General features: G+C 37.3%; 1 protein-coding gene across 1 annotated transcript; it reads left to right on the top strand.

The window, feature by feature from the left end:
* The first annotated feature begins 1,596 nt into the window (after positions 1-1,596).
* LOC138723270 (solute carrier organic anion transporter family member 1A2-like) lies at positions 1,597-21,961 on the top strand. Its single transcript, XM_069862212.1, has 15 exons — positions 1,597-1,650; positions 5,250-5,348; positions 6,466-6,607; positions 8,958-9,090; positions 9,737-9,843; positions 11,555-11,701; positions 12,036-12,134; positions 12,621-12,854; positions 15,041-15,205; positions 16,613-16,808; positions 17,585-17,750; positions 18,817-19,001; positions 19,557-19,621; positions 20,179-20,296; positions 21,188-21,961. The coding sequence occupies exons 1-15, from the start codon at positions 1,612-1,614 to the stop codon at positions 21,339-21,341; spliced, it is 2,049 nt and encodes a 682-aa protein (XP_069718313.1). The 5' UTR covers positions 1,597-1,611; the 3' UTR covers positions 21,342-21,961.
* The last annotated feature ends 1,049 nt before the right edge of the window (positions 21,962-23,010 follow it).

Raw genomic sequence — 23,010 nt, 5'->3', positions numbered from 1 at the left:
GGGAGAATGAAGCTTTTCACATATTGGAAGCACATTAATAGATTTTTACTTGAGAAATTTTTTAGTATGCAAGAACTGAGAAAATATGCTCTCATAAATTTGCAATTGTGAAGTTTTACTCTGTGAAATAACAGGAGAAAATGCCTTAGCTTATACTTACATACAGCACTGAGCAGGCTGGAACCCTCAGCCACCAGTGGTCTGTAAGGCATCAGCAAACATCCTAGAAAATGTTTTTCAGTACAGTAGCATATTTGTACAATTTGAGACAAAATCACAGTGTAACTAAAATGCCAAATCTCTTGCAGGTGTGTTATTTCTCCCTCCTAGCAGCAAAACCACACAGAGTAAGTGGTAGTCCAGGGAGATTCTTCAGGATGACTGAGTGCTCCCTCAGTAAACTGAGAAAGACTGCCCTGGAGGCCATGCTCAGAGCCAGGCTTTCATTAACCCCAGATTGCACTCTCACCACACTTTTTAGACCTAGCATTTAGGTGTTTTGTGTGCCTTGTGAGTTATTTCTGTGATGGAGATGAACACAAGTGTTATCAAAAGACTTGAGGTCACAGATGAAACCTGCTTCAGCATCAGTACTTGAAGGTACATCTACAGATTCCTAGATCCAATGTCTACCCAATTTGATCAAAGTCACATAATCTCTTCTTATCACATCAGATGGAACTATTTACTCATGGTCAAAGTATTCTGATTTCATAATGTCCAGTAATCAGTAACTAGCAGTATCCAGTCCGTAGTGCAACTACAGAGATTTTGTGACTATGGGTGTCTTTATCTTTCATTTTTGCATGGTGAACTGTCATAGTTCAATGAAGGTCCCAAAGGAAAGGGTGCTCCTAGTGAATGTTACATTAGGATCTTTGCACTCTTATAGAATTAATTACCTACAGGTTATATAGTAGGTAGATGAACTTGGATGCTTTGACAAGAAATCCATAAAGGCTGTTAATCTGAGAAGAAATACCACAGATCAGCAGCTGAGGATGTTGAAAAGAGCAGTATTATGCTGATGGACTTCAGGGGTTGAGGTAATTTTCTCCACTTTAAGTTCAGACCCACTTCTGCTTTACATCTGAGCCTCCAAGTGCTTTATATCAACTAGGAAGGGCTACATTTTCTTCCAAATCATTCCAAGACAGCAAAAAGAGGCCAATGAGCAGCACATTCCTTTGTTGCTTTCCATCCACAAACGCAAGGCTTAAACACTGTGTTAAAACATGAGAAACACAAACTCATTCCCCTCTTCTAGCCTGACCTTGTCTCACCCTTTCTAGGACACTGTCTAGTCTGTAAATCTACACAGTTCTGTGAATTCATAAAGTTCCTTTCTTGCTTGTGAACACTCTCTAGTTGTCTTCAGTAGGCAGGAGTGTCAGAACTTCATCCTCAGAAACCTGACACAGCTGTAGCTCTTGCCCTGTTTGGGGTAGACTGGCTTAACTTTTATGTAAGGAAGAGCTCATCCCTTGTCTTTCACATCTAAGTGAAGTCTAAAATGCACAGATGAAACCACTTGGCAAAAATACAAATTCTGCAGGGAGTAAACTTTGGTTAATTTTCAACAATTTAGGATCAAAGTGGAAGTTTAAGCATATGATATCAGTCACTTCTCCTGAAAAGCTTTCCAAAACTGTAAGTACACAATTGTTTTGCCGTAAGAATATTTTCGTTTGTGTCAGTGTAACACTAATACAATTGCAATTGAGTAGCAGTTTGAACTTTGCCTAGTAAAACAAGATTTCAGAATGCTTTTTTTGCAACCATAATAATAAATTAGTTTAAAAATGGCCCCTTAGTTGGTTACCTCATGATTTTTAATTTTGTAAACAAAACAAGGACTTATCATTTTATCCATATGACTAAACTGAGTCCAAATGGAAGAAAAGTTTTACATTGGAAACAAGACATCCCCTTAGTACTCAGGCAAGGAGACTTGCAAAATATTGCTTTCTAGACATTCAGGTCAAGATGTTTATATGATTTTCTTCTCCTTTGTGTTGTTTAACTAAAGTGAAGTGTGCTTTAAAACTAGAAGAGGTATTTACAGGTTTGTGCAGGACAAATGTGTCCAAACCCATGTCTCTCAATGCTAGCCTGCCTGCTCTTGTCAGCTACGCTGAATAAGCCTGCTTTGACCCACACAGGGTGCATCTGCTTTGTTCTAAGGTCAGCCTTGTTCTGCCCATGTTACATAAGATTACTTCGAGCATCTGCTTTATAACTGTAGCCTGTACTGAAACTGTCCATACTGTGCACTCTAGTTCTTTGTGCGTTATGTGAAGTGGGTGTCTTCTGGAGACAAGTCTTCTGATTACTTGCCTGTTTTTCTGTTAGCCTGTGGAAATTTAGTCCAGTAGTGGAGATAACTGGACAAGGCAGTTGCAGTGTTACCACTAACCAGTTTCATGGCCTGCCATAAATATGTTCCAAACTCAGTGCAGAAGTGGAATGAGTAAGATCCTGTGAAGGGGGATTATACTGACCTCTTCCCTGATATTTCAGTAGACGTTGTAGGCTTATGAGTAGGACTTAAGTGTAGGTGTTTACATGATAGCTGGTAGGTCAGTCAGAACCCAAGGGCAAACTTACATAAATACGTAGACCGACCTGGCCTGCACAAATTCCTGAAGTGCTTTGTTTAAATCCTAGCCGCATAAGCTACTCTTCCTTTTACTGATGTTCACTGAAGGAGTTAATCCACCTACAGCTGTGCTGGTCCTAGGAGGCCAGCTGTGTTCAGGGCTGGCCAGCTTAGGTTAAGGCTCGAGAGTGTGGTTGCACAAATATTTGAGGGGATATAACACATCACTGATGGGCAGGATTCACTCTCAATCATTTTGTGCTCTGCTTTCACCCCCACTTCCTCCTCTCTTCTTGTGTTCTTGGCTCCACTTTGCTGCTCTTTTGCTTATGTGGATCTGACACTTGTTGAACCATTCTGTGGGCCAGATCAGCTCACTGCCTGCAAAGCGATCTTTTTCCTGCGCTAAATTTTTGCTTGTTTAATGAGTTAAAGAGGTTTGCAGAAGAGTTGGGAGAGCCCAAGAGTGGAAGCAAGGTGAACAACAGGAACATACTGTGTAGAGCAGGGAGATGGAAGAAGGCAGTGGGAACACTATTGGTTCACCGTTAGGCACAGAAATAGTTGTCTGAATTCTGACTTGGATTTAAAGTGTGGAGCATATGCACTTGAGCTGAGAGAGTCATGCACCTACATCTCGCTGATAATCTGGGCTGTTAGTCTGTGTTGGCTTCAGTTTCATCTAACCAAATCTGATCACAAAAATATCTTTAGCTGGGGGAAGCAAACTCAGGAACATAGCTGGAAATAATAATTCTGTCTCTTTTGTTATTAAATTAATAATCTCAATAACCTTCACAGTAAAAAGTAGGTTGAAATGCATTTTTTTTCTACCATAATTTATACTTTGAGGGAAGATAATAATAAGCAAAGGCAAACATTGCCTTTTTGTCAGCTGTAATTGTGTGAGGGACAGTGCAGTGTTTCTGATGCTCCAAGAGAAACTTGGGCAGAGGTTACTGGCTGGTTTCCTTTAGCATGAGAAGAGAAATCCTGTAATTAGCCAGGTGATGTTCCCTGTGTATATTAGTGAAACTCAGGGATTGGTCAAGTAAGGGACAGAATCCTCTTTGCTAGCTCCCAGGAGCAGAGAAGGACAGTCTTAGGGGAGTGCTATTTTTGTTCTACTGGTCACCTCTTGATATCACAGGTGGGCTACAGTCTGAGTAAAACAGAATGTTTATAAACCATAGTTAGTTGTCTTGTCTTACTCATCACATACACTTAATTGTAAAGCAAGTATTTCCAGGAATGCTATTATAATGCATTACACTTTTAGAGACTGAAAATGAGGATGTAGCCATAGAAAGAGTTAACACTCATGAATTTGCTTGGAATCAAGTCAGTTAAGAAACACATTTGAGAGGATTAACATTGTTGTAGAAATTAGTGGTTGAAGAGATTGACATGAGGGGGTGCAGAGTTGAAGAATGTGAAAGGCAATTCAGTCTGATTGGTGGGCTTGTCTAGGACAGCTTGCTTCCCAGCTGTGGCTCCATGAAGTGGGAAACAGATAAGGGCAGGTGCTGCAAGACTGTACATGGAAATTGTATTTGAGACGAAAAAGAGGAAATTAACCTATATCCATCCTAACTCTAAGGTAGGGCTCTAGCTTGCCCTGGTTTTCTTCAGCTTACCTGATCAGGCAGCAGGGAACTGTATTGAATAACTTGATTTAATTAAGCTTTTGTCGCAGTCCTTAGAAAAAAATTTTCTTTAAACTGGTGTTCTCCCTGTTTAACTCACTGTGTTAACCCTCAGATATGTAGGGGCTTTTACAGGCAAGTATATTATAAGTCCCTGTAATTAATTACTCTTTCTTTCAACACATTTTTTTTAAATATGTAAAATGTGTAAGAAAGCAGGTAGCTTAGTGCTACCAGAAGCTCTAAGCATCAAGTCAAGATGGAAGCAACTTAAAGACAAATAAAGAGAGATGTTTTTGCAAATCTTGGGAGAGGTAGAAGAATGGAGTCTGATTTGTTTCTGTTTAGAACAGAAACTGCTCTGGTGGTTTTAATTTTATATTGTTTTTTCTCCTTCTAATTTTAATGCCAAGAGATTAATCTCCAGCAGAGTTTCTATTAAAATTAACAGAGCTACATGGATGCCAGTGGAAGAGGGGGTGACTGAACAGAAGAGGCAGAGCAGAACTCTCTGTCCTTTTTATGCTAGCAAGAACAGGCATATTAAATAAAGACCATAGAGACAGGTATATATCAGTCTAACACGTAGATCATCATAGTTCTGTTTCCCACAGTGGTCAGTAGCAAATACCTGTGAAGGGGACTATATTACAGACAAACTATATTGCAAGGCTGTATTACAGACAAACTAGCTTGCCCTCGGTACATCTGTTTCCTCTGTTCTTTGTTTACTGGTTGTATGCTTATGACAGCATTCAGTATCTGACAAGAAATAGCTAGCTGTTACATTATTGACATTAGAATAAAGTGTTTAGGCTTGTAGCTTTTGTTGGAATCTAGTTTTGTTGGAATTTAGTTTTGTTCAAATTCAGTTTGCAATTATTTAATGAAGATGTTCAAACATCAAATATCTTAGAAGGAACCTGATTTTTTTTCAAGCATGGGATAAAAGTATTTCTTTTTCCTTTTGTCTCTTTCAATGCTGTAATGGGATCATTGGATAGACTCAGAAACAAACATCAGGTTCAATTAAAAAAGGCAACATGAAAGAAGCTGGGAAGGCACGCACAAAGGACAAATTCTGCTGCATTGCCAAGCTGAAGGTACAGAAATATTTTAACAATTACACACAACTGTAATTGCTTGTACTTACAGTTGTTTCATGGAAGTTACGGTCAAGACTAAATGACTGAACAAGCTCTGTTTCTTTCCTTATCCTTAATGCCTTGATCAATGTAAAGCAAGTTGGTAAGAAATCCTGTGTTTCTATTTATGTCCATGACGTGTGGAAGGTACTACTTTACACCCTATGACGTGTGGAAGGTACTGTTGGTCGACCCTTTGAAGGTCCACCTCTGAGTTTGTGCAATCTCCCGAGTCTTATATGTTTATCATTCCTTCTTAAACCCATGACATTGGCTGTTGATGTACCCTAGATTATCCAAGTTGTCAAGAAGCTCTATAAAAGGTTGAAAAATTGCTATTTTTATTGGTAATTCAAAGTCCAAATATGTAACTTATGCTTTTTTAGCATTTTCAGCATATGTATTTAAAGGTACTATTGATTTTATTGCATAAACTGTTTATTAAGAACACCAGAGTTAAAAGGTTTTTAATATTACTGCATATATGTATATTTTTTTTTCACTGTTAATTGCCACTAGATTCTTGTAAAAAGCACACATTATTTACTCCTCCTGTTTGAAATGACTTGTTCTGGGCTCATGACCTCTGCTGAGATGGGAGAACAAGCATTCAAGCAAAGGAAACTATCTTAGTTCTGCAAGTAATTTATCACTCAGATGAGAAAGGCTGTGAAGGTCTTTGCACCCTGCTCTGGCTGCAGACGTTTTGCAGTCCTGCAGATGGCAATCTTGCAGCAGACACACGGTGGGACAGGCTGTGCTGCACCTCCCTTGGCTGGGGAAGTGGGGCTTCAGGTTTCTGAAGACATTCTTGACGGGATCAGTTGAAGAACAAACTCTTTCCTTTTTTTCTCTATTCTTTTTTTTCCTCTTTTCTTTTTTGGTTTAGTGAAGCCATAACCCTGTGGGAAAGCATAGATGATGGGATTTGAACTTGTATTTTTACACACATCAGTGGAACAAAATTATCCACTTTTTTTATACAGAAGCACATCTTTGGTGGGGAAAATAACCATGGAATATTCCTAAATATCTAATTTTGAATTCTTTATGCATTCTCCTCTTTCCTTCTTAGGTATTCCTGATGGCACTATCACTTGCATATATTGGTAAAACAATGTCTGGTGCTTACATGAACAGCATGTACACACAGATAGAGAAACAATTTAATATTCCAGCGTCTTTAGCGGGGATCATTAATGGAAGCTTTGAACTTGGTAATCACTCATTTTAATATTTCTTATTCTTTGAAAATATAATATGTTGACTGATTGTGTATTAGTGACTCTTACGTCCATTAGTGACTCTTATGTCCATAGCAGTCTGTTGATTACTTCATTCGGCAATTGTGACCAACTCTATCCTACCATTTCAGCTGGTACATATATATTTAGTGTCTTGGTATCTAACAAGAGAACTTGCATAAGGAAGTTAAGGATTAAATGCTGGTTCAGCTAGTTTCTGCTCTACTGTAAGATATACCAGAACAACTAATAAAAGAGAACTACTTTGAGCTTCATATTGAATTTTTCTGAACAATCCAGAAAGATTTTATAAACTCCATTTGAATTTAAGCTCATATTTAGCATTTTACAGTTATTTTAATCAGTGACCTTGAAATTGTTTGGAGTGAATTGTCTCCTTATTCAAACTCTACTTCAAGATTTAATATCAAAGGAAGTTTCCAGTTCTACTTTTAGTGACCCTTACTTTGCCTATCAGTGAGTTTTATTGCTCAGTGACTGGCTTATGTCTTGTGATTGCCACAAAAGCCAAACAAAAGGCCTGATAGTTTCAAAGCCATCTAAAGGATGATCAGAGGGCTGGAGCACCTCCCATACAAGAACAGGCTGAGAGAGTTGGGTTTGTTCAGCTTAGAGAAGAGAAGGCTCTGGGGAGATCTTACAGTGACCTTCCAGTACCTGAAGGGGGCTACAAGAAAGCTGGGGAGGGACTTTTTACAAAGGCATTTAGTGATAGGACTAGGTGAAATGGATATAAACTGGAGAGGGGTAGATTTAGACTAGACATAATGAAGAATTTCTTCATGATGAGAGTGGGAGATGGGACACGGGAACAGGTTGCCCAGGGGAGTTGTGGCTGCCCCATCCCTGGAAGTGTTCAAGGCCGGGTTGGATGGGGCCTTGGGCAGCCTGATCTAGTGGAAGGTGTCCCTGCCTATGGCAGGGGGGTTGGAACTAGATGATCTTTAAGATCCCTTCCAACCCAAACTATTCTATGATTCTAAATAGAGTTCTTCAGAGGATGTGTTTTATACCCTTAGAGTCACAATATGGATCTTTATTATCTTTGGATCAGCTGAGGAAGTTGTCTGCACAGGTTCTTATACACTGGTGGGGATAAGACGCAAGACTCCTTCCCCTGCTTTTTCTGGTCTCCTATATCTGCACATGCAAGAAGAAACTGTTGATAACACCACGCTGCTGCCTGCAAAGCAGCCTGATGGAGCAGCTCAAAGTTATAATAGAGAAAGAATACCCAAAATATTCTTGCTTTTGATAAGGAGAAGTCTTTAAAGAACACTAAATGAATGAAGTGTTGTGTAAAAGTCTTATTACTTTAAATAAATTAAACTTTCTTATGCACTTTCCTATAACAAGTTGTGGTATTCTTATCTCCAAGGATGTAAAATAACTGTAAATAATCATATTAATATTTGAAATGATTCAGTGTATGTGGCAGACATAGGTAACTTATTAAGGACTGTGTAAGTGTACAACTATTAAGTGTCACTGATTTAATACATTCTGTCTAGCCATCATATATAAAAAAATGTTATCTTCTTTCAGAGCATGATGTTCATCACTCACTGACATGGTTTTGTTCTTTTGACAAAAAGATCACAAAATTACTATGTATATGATTACTGAATTGATATTTTTATGGGGCCTGATTAATAACATGAGATTCGACTATTTTTGTAGTTGCATAGAGATAAATGAAGAGTAGAGAAATGAACTGGTTCTGAAATGAAAGTGGTAGAGAAGACAAAGAAGATTTTTAGTATGTTTATATTTTTAAATGGTACTAGTTGCAAAATTTTTTTTCCTCTCAAAATATCAATGAAATTAATATTAAATTTTAATTCATCTTTCTCCATATGTCATTGTGCATTTATTATTTTTAGTACAAAACCACTTGCATATTTACTTCTGTATTTTCCCACACTTTGCAAAATAAAGTATAGAAGAATAACTTCCTAAAACAGCTATTATTCTGCAGCCCCTGGTCTAGTCTTTATGTAAAGTAGTGGGATTTTTTTTCTTTACATAGATACAGTCAAAAATATCTTTTACCATGGTCTCTCTTCTGTTCTGCCTTCTCTTCTCATGTTCTTTCCATGGGGTATAACTCTCCCAGATAAAAGATCACAGATAGGAGGGAATTACTGCATCACTTAGGCAGTTCCCTTTCCAGTTACAGTTTTTTATAAGACAAGCGAAATACCAGATGTCAAGCTAACAATATATATTGAAATTTGTGTTGTGCTTTATATCTTTTAAAGGATGTCTTGCTTAGTAAATAATAACCAGGTTCTTTCTGCAGGCAACTTGCTGCTGATAGCATTTGTGAGTTACTTTGGAGCAAAGCTTCACAGACCCAGAATAATTGCTTTGGGCTGCACAGTTCAGGCATTTGGATGTCTTTTAATATCACTTCCTCATTTCCTATTTGGAAGGTGAGTATTGTGCTTCGGTCACAGAAGCTTCTCTGTTACTTACCTGCTTTAATCCCCAGAAATTGGATTGCTTGTTGAGAGAGACATCACTAAACATGAGTATGGTATAATAAGTGTAGAGCCACTTAATTTTGTTTTGTTTCTGAGATGGTTTCAAAAGTCAGTCATCATCACTTCCTGAAAAGTCACTCCTCTGCTGGGAACCTTGCCTTGCCTTGCCTTCCTCCTTGTGCTGCCTCTTACATGGTCCCTCTAAAGAAACAGTGGCCTATAATACTGTTACATGACACTCCTAGCTCTTATCTGCTTGGACGGGCAATACAAGATTAGTTTTAAAGATGTCTTTGGTGTGGAGCCTGCATGACAGATAATACTTGATAGTTGTGTCGGCAAGGTCTTATAGAGACTATAACGATTCTTTAACCACTTTTTCACTGTTTTTGCTTGGCTTAACAAAATAATCATTTAGGCTTGTCTACATTTTAATCAGTGAGATATATCTTGAGAAAAGAAGATACTGTGATGTTGGTTTCCTTCCTGCATCTACATTTTCTTATAGGTAGCCTCATTACTGAAGTACAGATTTATGAGGTGGTTCTGCTGTATTTCTTCTTAACCTATACATGCTTTCCTTTGATTCAAACAGATATCATATTGAAAGCAGTATTTCACCACAAGAGAATTTTTCGGTCATGCCTCTGTGCCTTGTTAATCAAAGCTTATTCTCTCTACCTACAGATGAACCATCAACAGGTATGATTCTTCCTGTATCTGCTAATACTTTTTCCTCAGTTTTTATACTTTTAAGTAAATAGGATTTTAATTTTTTTTAGCAATTATTTCAGGGTCTTGCTTTTAATCAGTCCTTTTTACAGGCTTAGAAACTAGAGGTCAGGAAGTTTCCTTCTTGTTGTAGTCTGTGTCTCCGTAGCTGTAGCTTTTTTTCATACAGTTTTCATAGAATTTGAACAGCTTCATTAACATCCCTATCACTCCACTTTGGGGAATTATAACACTGACTGTTCTCACAACTGTTCCTCTTTTTGACTTGATGTTATGATACTGTGAGGAGATGGGAAACTGATTTGGACAACCAGTAAATGGCTTCAGGATGCTTTTTCATTGCACTACACAAGAAATAAGAGCATGATAAGTAGAGGCAGAGCAAAGAAGTAGACCTCACTTCATTTTAGAGGAGAGAGAAAATAGTTTAAATTATCTGAAGAAAGAGATTTTTGACTGAAATTTATCTGGAAGACTGAAATGTGTATGTGCACTAGCAATATGCATATAAAGTAACTACTATGAAGTCAAAAGGTTCAGATAGAACTGAGCATGAGGGAAAACTTCTTTAATTTGAGGGTGACAAAGAACTGGAACAGGCTGCCCAGAGGTGCTGTGGAGTCTCATTCACTGGACATATTCAAAACCTGCCTGGACTTGTTCCTGTGCAACCTGCTGTACGTGAACCTGTATGAAAACGCTATGATCTCCAGAATTCCCTCCCAATCCCAACCATCCTGTGATTCGGTAATTAAGTGGTTGCACATAAAATCTTCACATTGAGGATAGGATTAATTTCCTGGGTCTTCAACTACCTTAAAGTGAGGCCTTTAGTCTGAACCATCTTTTTATACTCCCTTGATAGCTGGTCAAAGAAGAATGCAGAAGTCTTGCAAAGTGTCTCCTTTGCTGTAAGGACATTCATGATGTTTATGTTAGGATGGGTCAGATTACCTCCTGGAGATTCAGGCTTGATCTCTGAACAGTAATGCCTTCATTTAGAAAGTCATCAGTTGTTGCTGACAAAACTGGTTTCTATTTGTTAACGAATTGACACTGAGAAGCTTCAGCATGACAAAGTGGACCATACAGTGGAACAGTGGAATCTGAAGCAGCCTGTATAGGATGACAAAGTGAGAGTTGAGGGGGAGAAAGTAAGTACTAAATGTCATATAGTTGCTGATATAAATGTCCTACTGTGGGGCAAACAGGATTCTGCTGCAGCATGGTATTCTTCTGCTGAGTTATGTAGGAAGACACACGAATAAATGAGTGTTAGATCCCCAGACAGATTCAACAGACTGGCCAGATTGTTTCTTATTGATCTTGATTTTGATTAAGGGTTGAATACTCAAATAAATATATCAGGACAGATTACATTTCTGGAGAGGGAGGTCATTGATATGTAGTGCAAAACAGAGCTTTGAGGTCAGGGTCTAGGCTGTGGTTTCAGGATTGAGAGACATGTATGACATGGAGAGGGAAGGGATTTAAACCCTACACACGGAAATGCAAGAGCTTTTTCTCAAGTTCTGGAGCCTTTCAAGTATTGTGACTACTTATTTCCCTGTTTTACAGGACAGAACTACCCATCAAAGTTTAAGCTGTTAGTCAATTTTTGGTCTCTGGAATTAATTGTTAGAAATAAAACATTAATTCTGGCTTCTTATTTTATTTACAGAATGTGAAAGAAAGCCTAGATCCTTGCTGTGGATATTTGTGATGATTGGAAACATAGTACGAGGAATGGGTGAAACTCCCATCATGCCTTTAGGTGTTTCATATTTGGAGGATTTTGCCAAACCAGAGAATTCACCTTTCTACCTAGGTATATATACCCTATCGTGATAACTCCTGTCTTCCAAATACACACACACACATATAAACAAAAGCAAAAGAGAGGGTTATTATGACTCCTTTCCATCCAATAAAGGAAGAGAGAAGACAGACATTTCTGTTTTATCAAAATAATAATAATATAGAACTTGCAATTTAACTTGTAATTTAACTAGAGATGAACTTGTTGAAATAAGGCCAGGTGCAAATAGGCTAGGTACAAATATCTATTCAGTAGAGCTCTCTTATACCTATGTAACAATTCAAAGAAAATAATTATGCACAGGTTCTAAATTAGTATGTTTTCTCTTTTTTTCATACTTTAGGATGTTTACATACAGCAACTATAATGGGACCCTTCCTTGGTTTCTTGTTGGCATCGCACTGTGCAAAACTGTTTGTTGATGTGGGATCAGTGGATGCAGGTAATGGATGAAAACATAAAATCTTAAATCTAAATCACTATGCACGGTGGTGTATTTATTAGCACGATGGTGTATTTATTAGCACTAAGAGACTTTTTGTTGCTAATGGGAGGTGTCTTTATTTTATCTGAGTCTCCTGGTACATCTTTTAGAATGGAAGATCTGTGTGTAATATTCAATTCAATAAGAAGTCTGAATTCACACATACACAAACAAATTTGCATATAAATTATTTGATGAATAATTGTGTCATCTGGCTTAACATAGGAAAGGACTAGAATTAATGAGTACAAAACACTGAAGTTTGTCAGAAAATTGGCAACTTATAAAACTAGAGAATATCTTATTCCATCAGCCTCATTTTAAGAAACTTTAAAATGCCAGAGGTGACTAGGAAAACACAGAGTGACAGCAAAGAATGTTTCTGAACTAATAGAAGATGTGTGGGTTGGATTTTTATTTTTATTTTTATTTTTTTTTCAATAGAGGACATAACTATAACAGCTACTGATTCCCGCTGGGTTGGAGCATGGTGGCTGGGCATTTTGATTTGTGCATCACTGAATCTTCTTGTGGGAATACCTTTTTGCTTCTTGCCCAAGTCACTTGTGAAGGAAGGAGAAACCAAAGATCCTGAGGAGACGAGTAAAAACAGTGTAGAACTATTGCATGAAAAAGATAAAAACGAAGGCAAACAGACCATGCGCGAAATGGCTAAAGGCAAGTTATACTGTGTTTTATTTCCTTTTTAATTTATTCCTTAAGGTGTGAACTCTATGTGTGTTTTTGTAGGTAAAGATGGGTCTAAGGTATGAGATGCATACTCCATTTTTTCATCTCTCTGTAGTACAAAGGATATGCACAGGGATTTATACTGTATCGTCACAGAGGAAGAATGATAATTTAATAGATCCAGGATACAAAATCACTCCTTTCTCCCTCCTGCATTTCAGGTGTATGTATATTTGGGTCTTTTCTTCCTGGTAGAGGATTAATGAACTGAAGTCTGGTTAAGAATATCACAACTCAGTGAGCTGTGGACAAGTTATGGACATTGGTTGCTTGTACCCCATATTCACTGTGCAGAGAAGCAGAAAACCAGCACAGGTCTTTTGCATTTTTTGAGTCCAAGTTAAAGACATAAAAGTGACAGGTGCTTAAGTGTCTCATAAATGCTTCATGGCCACTGAACCAAGGTCTATTTGACTTAGATTTATTCATGTTACTGTTGACAGCTTTCACATCTGTGGTCTTTCAGGTCTATATATCTGTAGGAAGTTATTTTTTTCTTCCAGTTTTTGTGGTATTTGGAAATGTAAGTGAATATAATACATAAAGGACTTGGAAATGTAAGTGAATATAATAGGCCACTATCTTCAAAGTAGTCTCATGATTTTATATACTCAGCTTAGGGCCCCCTGACAGGATCTTAATTTTCAGAAACTAAGTGCCAAGTGCCAGCTACCTCTCCATGGTCTTTTAAGCTGAGTCCCGAAAATTCACCATTCTCGGAGTACTCAGATCTTGGCTAATATTGCAATTTCATTTTGATAAACATGACATCTTTCTCTGCAGTCATATAGCCTTAAATGAATCCACAAATAAAGTACTACTCTGATTAAGAAGGGTTTCTAACTTAGACTGTGGATCTTAGTACTGCAAAGGCCCTTCAGAGCTTATGTTTTCTTCATCATTCCTTCCCTGCCTTGGTGTGACTGTCCTTGAATATCCTGAATTAAGAATCTTTTCACTTCACAGAAAGGTTAAAGTTGGAAGTGACCTCTGGAGGCCACCTGGTCCAAGCCCCTGCTCAATCAGGGCCACTTATAGACAGATTAGACCTGTTCAGACAGCTATTTAATTGCCTGGGATTTCAAGTTGAAAATAGACATATTTATAAAGTTAACATCTTCCTCAGAAAGCTCTGTTTATGTATATGTAAATAATATATATAATATATAAAAATAATACAGTCTGGTTTGGATATTTTTGAGTCATTTTTGCATGATTTGCATACAGATCCTCTCGTAATAGCTTACCTCTGAAAGATATCTCTCTCTCTCTCTATATATATATATATATTTATCTATATGTATCTGCCCTATATAGTGCCCAGTTTCAATGAATCATGGTCATTGTTTTAGAGATGCTTTTCTGCAGTTTCTTGGCAGTAGCTGAGCACAATAATAGGGAATGTTAGACAAAGAGGAATTCTGGGTTTTTTACTGGTTCAGATCCTGACTTACTAGGCATTATACAGAAAGAAGACCTGTGTAAATTAGTTTCTTAGATGGTTACTTCACTGAAGACTGGCGGATCCAGATTTTGTGAGTACGATGGGAATAACTGCACTCATGTGCCTCTTCTGCCCCATCACTTGGGAGCAGCAATAACCAATTAATCGTAGCAATAACCAAGATCATTGACTAGGTGTCTGGGGACAGGTTGTCACAGCTATCTATCAAGGGTGTTTCCACGCCTTTGCCCTTGTATTCCGTTTTCATGCCAGCTACAGGAAAGGGGTTTTGGTGAATGCTCTGAAGTCATGGAATGAGAAAAAAAGGATTAGGAATGGTGGAGGAGTAGCTTCTGCTGAAAATCTGTGGGTGCAAAGTCGAGTCACTGCACATCTAAAAAGTTTCAGGCAACTTTTACAATAAGGTTATTAATGTGGTTGTTTTATAAGCAGCAGCATGCATTAGTGTGTGTGTGAGGCTATCTTTGTGTAGAGGAGACATGTTGAGGTAGCCTAGGCTAAGCAAGTAATCTTTGGCATGTGATGTCTGAATTAGCCTGATCCAGTTAAGAACCATTTCTGTTTCCCCCTTTCGCCCTCAGCCACACTGAGCAATGGGTGATTCGTTTCATAAAACATCACACTGACTTGTTACATTATTTCATTCCAGATTTCATCCCATACCTCAAGGCTCTGTTTCGCAATCCAGTTTATATGTTATTTATATTAATAACTGTGTTACAATTCAGCGCCTTCAATGGCTTAATGACCTTCATGCCCAAATATCTGGAACAGCAGTTTGGAAAATCTGCATCAGATGCCATCTTTTTAATTGGTATGTTTGCATTTTGCTTTATTCTGTTCTACTACTATTTGTCTTTATACAAATTCTCTCTATTTATACACACATGCGTTCATATGTTAATGTATACATATACATACCGGGGTCAAATGCTTCTACAGATGAGAGATTCCACACCACAAAACATTTCTAAATAATCATACATTTTCTGCTAAATATCTCCTAATTTTCTGTGCAGAATTTTATAATCTAGTTCCCACCTTTTGAATTGGCCCAGAAAGCTTGATTTATATGAAACTTGCACTACTGATCTCAAAGATGTTATGCTAATTTACATCAAGAGGGCATGGGTCCAATGTTTCTATTATCTCGATTGAAAAGTAAACTATAAAGTAAAGGGTAGATTTCATATGCATGAAAAAGACATCACTAGCAATCTAAAGACAAATGGCTTGAACGTATGCACAGCTAAAAATGCCAGTGATCTGCCACACCTTCCATCATCTCCATTCATAAAATTTTTGTCTTGGGTCTTCTGAAAGCCTCAGATGCTTTTGCATATGCAGAAATCTATGAAAGGAAAACACTGACCAACTTGTTGCCTTTTTTATAACTCTCCTTTATTAGTTATTTTTTAAATCCTGAAACTACAGGAGCCTTTCTATGGTTTCATTTTATCATGTTTTAGATTCTCAGGTCCCTTGTTTATGTGAAGAATTAAGATGTTTCTTCATTGTAGTAGAAACATCTTAAAATACATCTAGCCACATTTCTGTCCCTCATTGCTCCTTTTTCACAATACCTGTACCATTTTCTTTAAAACCTGTCATGCAGAACATCCCAGACATTATGAGTATTATGGATGCCCTCTGTTGCCAGTGTTTTGAAGCTGTGCATCCAAAGGCATGTAACTATAATACGTCTTGTGTTGCATTGACATCGCGCTGCTGGGTTATTTTTCAGACAGCTACTTCTAAATGTCTTTCAGTTATTCTTTGCTTCATTGATGCACCAAACAGCAAAAAGGATTGATTTCATATCAGACCCAAAAGTCTGTTCCTCCTTTCTGTGATGTTCAGTGTGCAACAAGATGTGTTCCACAAGGTGATCTTCCTGTTGAGTTTCTCTCTCAGCTAGGGAGGCTATATTTTTTTTTTTCTCTGTGTGTTGGAAGTAGATCGCAACTCTAAATTGCAATTTTCCAATGAATCATTTCTGTCTTAGCCTCTAGTTCAGTCTCCGAGGATTTCCCAGCTGCTGTTGACTTCAGGAGATGTTTTTGTTGTGCAAGAGAGCCTGTAGAAACCTATTTTTGACTGTAGTGAAATTATTCAGTCACAGACACTATATGAGTCTTCACCAAACACAGCCTTCCCCTTGCGAGTAACTTTGATGGTCTCTTTCTTTATATTAACATGGAATTCTCACTTGTTTAAACAGGTGTTTACAACTTACCAGTAGTATGTGTTGGCTATTTTTTTGGAGGCTTCTTCATGAAGAAATTCAAGATAAATATCTATCAAGCTGCAAACGTAGCATTTTGGCTCTCTTTTCTGGTATACCTTTTCTACTTCAGTACCTATTGGACAATCTGTGATACTCCCCCAGTTGCTGGCCTAACAGTTTCCTATGAAGGGTATGTTCTTTAAGACACAAGATGGCTTAAATCTTAAGGCACTGGAATGATTTTTCTTGTCAAGAATAATTCAGAGACTTCATAATTTTGCAACATTTTAATTTGATGATCTAAATACTCAAGGCTTTTTACTTGCATGAGACAGTAAGTCTCTGCTCTGTTATCTCTGTTTTAAATGATAAAGTGTATTAAAAAGAGAACTACATTAAGACTCATTTGCACGAAATTGCATGTTCATATTAATTCTTTTACTAACATAATTATACATTCAAGTCATGCAATTGCAGGTAAAAATAAGAAATTGTTGATAAAATTAGGCATATAAGAATGTAATTTCAGAATTAGAGAGGAACAAAATCCTTTCTTTACTTATGCTGGTTTACTGGAATTTGATTGCTACTGAGTTCTTAGAGAATATTTTATCTGCAGTTTCTTGATTTAAAGCCTGTCGTTAGTCATTGTGAGGGGTTGTGTATCTGTAAAATGCACATGTAGGTACAAGTAACACAGACAATCAAGAACATATATGCCATACATTAGAAAAATGCTATGGAGTATGCATATCTAGTTGTGAACTGATAATATTAATGTAATGTATTGTAATACAATAAAATATGACATCCTGTATTAAAAAATAGGCAAGACTCCAAGATAGGAACACATAGAATACTGCCCTAGATCAACATTTAAGCTAGAATAGAATCTTAACCAGTATAAAGTGTTACTGTGGGTGTTTAATTACTGAAATATTTATTCGTCTTCTAAATGTATTTCAGAATAAAGCAAGTGTCATATGCAGAAAATACTCTGCTTGCTGCCTGCAACAACGATTGTGATTGTCCACTTAAAATATGGGACCCTGTTTGTGGGGACAATGGAATCACGTATGTGTCACCTTGCCTAGCTGGTTGTAAAGCCTCGAGAGGAACTGGGAAAAGTACGGTAAAGCATAACTTTTATTGGGCTGGAACTATGAAACACTGTAGGTGAGAAATATCCATACTAATAGAGGGTGAGAAATATATATACATAAGCCTTTAATTGGATGTATGAAATGATAAATAGAGCTGAACAAATTAATTAAGTGGCAACTGAAATTCCAAACGGAATATGAAAATCAGTTTAAATTCAAATTAGAAAATACAATGAAAGAGTCTAATTTTCTCCTAATAATTGAGGGACTCTTAAATGCACAAAAATGGAGTGAGAAATTCTTCTCAAGGTATTGCCAGCTGGAAATTTAAGTACACAAGAACATTTCAGCCAAAATGAAATTCTGTGCATGGACTCAATAATCTCTTCTACTCTGTAGATTTCAATTAATAACCAGGTATTAAAAAACTTCGATTATCTTAGTTAATAACATGCTTCCAATTATGAAAAAAAAGTTCTTTATAGACTGAAAAAAAATTAATGAGTTCAATAAAAACCTTAATCATACAGATTTTAGAAAGCCACTGTACCTTATAAATAGTGTAGAGAATTATTAGGTGATAGTAAGGACCAGACATTGGTGCCCTTGCTCACCTTGGCTAACAGTCAGGGCCCTTATTCTGGCAATAGCCTCAATGATTTCACTAGAAACAAGTGTTTTAGTGAGAATATTGCAGCCCAGTCTCAGTCAAACATTTCTGGTTTCTTTTCTGGCATATAAAAGGTCACACACTAAGTTATGAAAAAAAGAGGGTCAGATCTATCAGCAGTGGAACAACCACATAACTAGGCTGTGCTGGAAAATTTTAGAGGTCTCTTGATGATGGCCTTCTTGAAGAAGCGTGGCCTTAGCTGCATAAGAGCTGCATAGCTCCCTCCCGCTCTCTGACCCCATCCATCACATATGGATAATGGTTGGACCTGTGCCTTGCAGACCTGGACGGAGGGCACAGTGCAGAGCTGCACATGTATAACATAAATGCAGGAGAGAGTGAACTAGGTACCAATTGCACAAGTTTCGCAGTTGATATGTGAATTTTGACAAGTCTATGTGATTAAAATACTCTTTCGGCAGGTATTTGAAAACTGCACCTGTGTTGCAGACTCAGGGTTTTCATCTCAAAATGTCTCTGCAATTCTGGGCCAATGTGATGGAGGAGAAAACTGCGAGAAGATGCTTCATTATTATTTAGTAATTTCATTAGTCGGCAGCTTCATTTTTTCCTTAGCAGCCATGCCTGGGTACATGGTCTTAATAAGGTACAGTGAAATGTCCTTAAGAAACCTATTAGACTTTTTATTCCAAGGTCAAATACCCTCAGGAATTAGAAGTGTGTTAGTTTGTGTATGGAAGGAGGGAGAATAAAAAGACCTTTTGTCATTTCTGTGCCGTATTAAGGTTTAGTTCATGCCAGCTTTATAACCTGTTGTTATTTCTAGCTGTCAGCCGTATCCTGAATTAATGTAGAAACACTGAGTTAGTGCACTGAGATGTTGAGATGTATGTGATAACCATGTGTTTATTGATCACATCAACATGATATTGATTAAGGCACAATTGTCTCGCACTTTGCGCTGGCCTCAATCTAGTCGGATGATACTAGAACAATAGCTTTTCCTTTTTTTATTTGGCAGTCCTAGTTAAGGAGCTTCGGTAAACATCACCAAATGAGGATAATAAACTCTTTCAACCAGTGCTCTAATTAGAATGGTTTGGGCCTAATGTGATGAAGAAGTTGAGTGAAAATAACAGAGGTAAATATTTCTTATTAATCTCAGCTCTAATAACTAGTGTACAATATCATTATCATACAGGTCTCTAAAGCCTGAAGAAAAGTCATTTGGAGTGGGTATCCATGGACTAGCTTCAAGAGTATTTGGTAAGAAAAGTTCTAACACACTTCAAATGCACAATAAAGTCTGATCTAGAGTTATGTAAGGAGCACATTAGGGCTACGGGTGTGGCACAGGAGTCAACTTCTATGGAGTGCTGTTGATCAAGAAGAATTTGAGGTATTTTTACAGATCTAGGCAGCACAAAAAATGAGAACAATTTCAGTTTTCATTCATTTATACTGGGTAATAGACTGATAATATCTATTGCCCATCCAAAAATCCTTTTACATTCCTTCACTCTTGTTATATATTTATGGAAAATAAGACGCTCACTGATGAGAGGAAATTATGAGTTTTGAATAGGACTCACTGTCCCTATTGTAGCACGTATACATTGTTAAACAGGCAACAGGAAATAAAACCTTTGGTTGAGGGTAGTTGGATATGGAAGAAGAGAGAACACAAGAAATACAGAGAACATGGTTCATGCTGCAAGAGGACAGGACATATGGAGTATGTGAGAAACAGCATAGGTCCTATCTGTATCTACTAATCAGGAGAAATATGTTATTCACAAAAACATTATTATTGTTATTTTTAGCTGGAATTCCATCTCCTATATATTTTGGAGCTTTGATAGATAGCACTTGCTTGAAGTGGGGTACTACGACTTGTGGTGGAGAAGGAGCATGTAGGATGTACGATGTTGTGAAATACAGGTATATTTTCTACTTTATTTTAAGTTCTGATTCTTAATGAATTATTGCATGCATAGAGATATAATTTTATGCTCTTTATCATTTCCTAGTAGACAGACTGCTCCTGTGTAAGAGATGTTGCACAAAACTTTTCTTTGGCATTGGATTTATTTGTCAAGTGCAACCTTTGCTACAGATATTGGAACACTCTTTGAACAGAAAAGTTCTGGTGCCATAATTACATTCACTAATGACCTTTCATGAGAACAGATCTTAAAAAATTGAATTCTGATAAAAATTCTGAAAGCAGTAAGCCCTTGTGGGAAAACTGTCAGATGTTTAATGGCTGGGTATGCAATATATTTGAACAGAAAATTGTTGAAATAGGACTTGAAATAAAATAGAGGAGAAATGTATAGAGAGGATATGGTTACTCAAGTTGGAAATTGGCCCAGAATACTATGGTGCATGTTTTCATAGACCTTTGAGAGGCACTGAGAGAATTTTGAAAAAAAGTCTTGGGCTAATGGCCAATAAATTCCTTATATTACTGTGTTGAGGCTGATTGGGAAGAAGAATGCCAGCTCATGAGTACCCAGTAGTTTTTTCAGGTTGTTGGAGTTGCAGTTTTCAGAACTCACTCTTTTCCCTTTGGAGAAAGCCATAAGAGTACCAGGTGGCTAACTTCTCTGGGTAAATCAGTTGCCTGAAGGCTGGGTGATGTAAATAGCCATTTCACTGACACTGACAAATTCTCTGTTCTCATATTGATTTATATTCTTTGCTATCCAAAAGGATCAGCACACAAGTTTTAAAGCAACTGGGCAATTGTTGCAAAATAATGTTTGCTGAATAGTTTTGCTATTCTTTTCACAAATGCATGTATTTAATGCAGATCATCCCTTATTTCAGGTGGATCTATCTTGGCTTGCCAGCAGCATTACGTGGAGTGTCCTACATCCCATGTGCTATAATTGTCCTTATTTTAAGGAAGAAAATTAAATCTGAAAGCCAAGTCATATTAAATGCACCAGTAGAAATGCAGGATAAAGCACAAGAACCATGAAGCATTGGAACTGCAAAAAAACCCACTTGGTCTAAATTTTGGATTATATCTTTGTGAAAGATTTACTTTAACTAGGCAATACTTAGAAAAGTTTAATAATATTACACATAGCTGTTTCCTAATTGTATTATAAAAGTATCAGTTCATAAAAAGAATTTAGAGGAAAAATGTTTTTGGTGCAAAAGAACAAGGAACAGGAATAAGAAAACTTATGAAATGCAAGGTTTGAGTTGTATGAGAAAAGGGCTATGAAGCAGAAACCTGTGTTTTCAGTTCTAATTTCACTGAAGATAATTAGGATTTTTGCAACTGACTCCAGTGATACAAGATTTCATCCTGAGATTCACCAGTGGCTTCTGCCACAGCCTCTGTCATTGACTGTAGGTAGGATTTGTAGCTTCTTTGGGCCCAAGATTTCCATAAATTTATTTAATTATGCTGTTAGTCCTTTCAGGCAGGAATTGTTTGGTGTTCTGCATAGTGTAGGTGGTCAATATATTGGGAACTTGGTTTCTGGCATGGCCTACATTCTTCAATAATAATAACAAATAAAGAAAAAGATGTTTTTTAAAAAAAATTATTGTTATGGTGGTGTTTTAAGATTTGCATAGGGGATGGACTAGGAAAAGTTCTCAAGATTTATTTTTTCAGTTATGTTCATTCTAGAGAAGATTAACTTGTACATTAATCATAGAATCATAGAATCATAGGATCACCAGGTTGGAAGAGACCTACTGGATCACCAAGTCCAACCATTCCTATCAATCACTAAACCATGCCCCTCAGCACCTAATCCACCCGTGCCTTAAACACCTCCAGGGAAGGTGAATGATAATTGTGAGCATTTTGTCCATCATATTGCTGTCTTCTAAATCCTCTACCTTCTCATGTCTTGCCAAATTATTCTTTGAATAGTGCATAACCACAGTCATCCATGCGCTCTTCCTGGTCTTAGTCCAATTTTTATTTCTCTTGGATGCAGTGCTGTAATGAATATATTATCCATTTTGGGTTCACTGAGAGTGAGCTCTTGCCCTGTATGTTCTTAAATATCTCAGGAAAAGACCATGAATGTCTCAGGAAGCAAAACATAGAGAAAACCTTACCGATACGGTGTATGTCATACTAGGTCTGTCTTTGGCCGAGTATAGTGCATCCATGTTTAGCTTCTAGATTGGCCGCATATTTGTCTCCAGTGCAGAAGACCCTTAGGTCTCTCTGCAGATGGCCATATAATAACTTCTCAAGCCCTTTCATTACAGATGTTGGAAATATAAAATTTTTTTCTGATTATTATTCCCTACTGCAAAAAGTATGGATGGAGCTTCTGGAACTTCACCATAGACCAATGTGCTAACACTTGCCCATGTTTCCTACCTATTTAATCTATATGACACCAACTTACTCCCGTTTTATCTATCTGGGACCTTCTACAGACAAAGGATAATGGGAAGGATATTTCTCCAAAGTATTTACGTTACTTAAGTTGCATTCTGTTTTACTTTAAGGTGTCTTCTTAACACCATATGTGTGAGTGCTTAGAATTTCGTCCTGCTCTTGTGTAATTAATGACAAAAGATTAATTTCTTCCCACAGAGTAGGAAATCAGCTCTAGAACTTAAAGTTTCTTCAAGTACAGGAGATTCTTAAAAGTAATTATTTTGAAAAG

Source organism: Phaenicophaeus curvirostris, chromosome 1, assembly GCF_032191515.1.
Source record: "Phaenicophaeus curvirostris isolate KB17595 chromosome 1, BPBGC_Pcur_1.0, whole genome shotgun sequence".
Classification (NCBI taxonomy): Eukaryota; Metazoa; Chordata; class Aves; order Cuculiformes; family Cuculidae; genus Phaenicophaeus; species Phaenicophaeus curvirostris.
The sequence above is the reverse complement of the archived record's forward strand: the minus strand, read 5'-3'. Positions and strand labels throughout refer to the sequence as shown.

Coding starts and splice junctions, on each gene's coding strand:
- LOC138723270 (XM_069862212.1), top strand. CDS start 1,612: ATGATATCAGTCACTTCTCCTGAAAAGCTTTCCAAAACT. Junction 9,091..9,736: donor CCTCATTTCCTATTTGGAAG/GTGAGTATTGTG, acceptor TGATTCAAACAG/ATATCATATTGAAAGCAGTA. Junction 19,002..19,556: donor GGGTACATGGTCTTAATAAG/GTACAGTGAAAT, acceptor ATTATCATACAG/GTCTCTAAAGCCTGAAGAAA.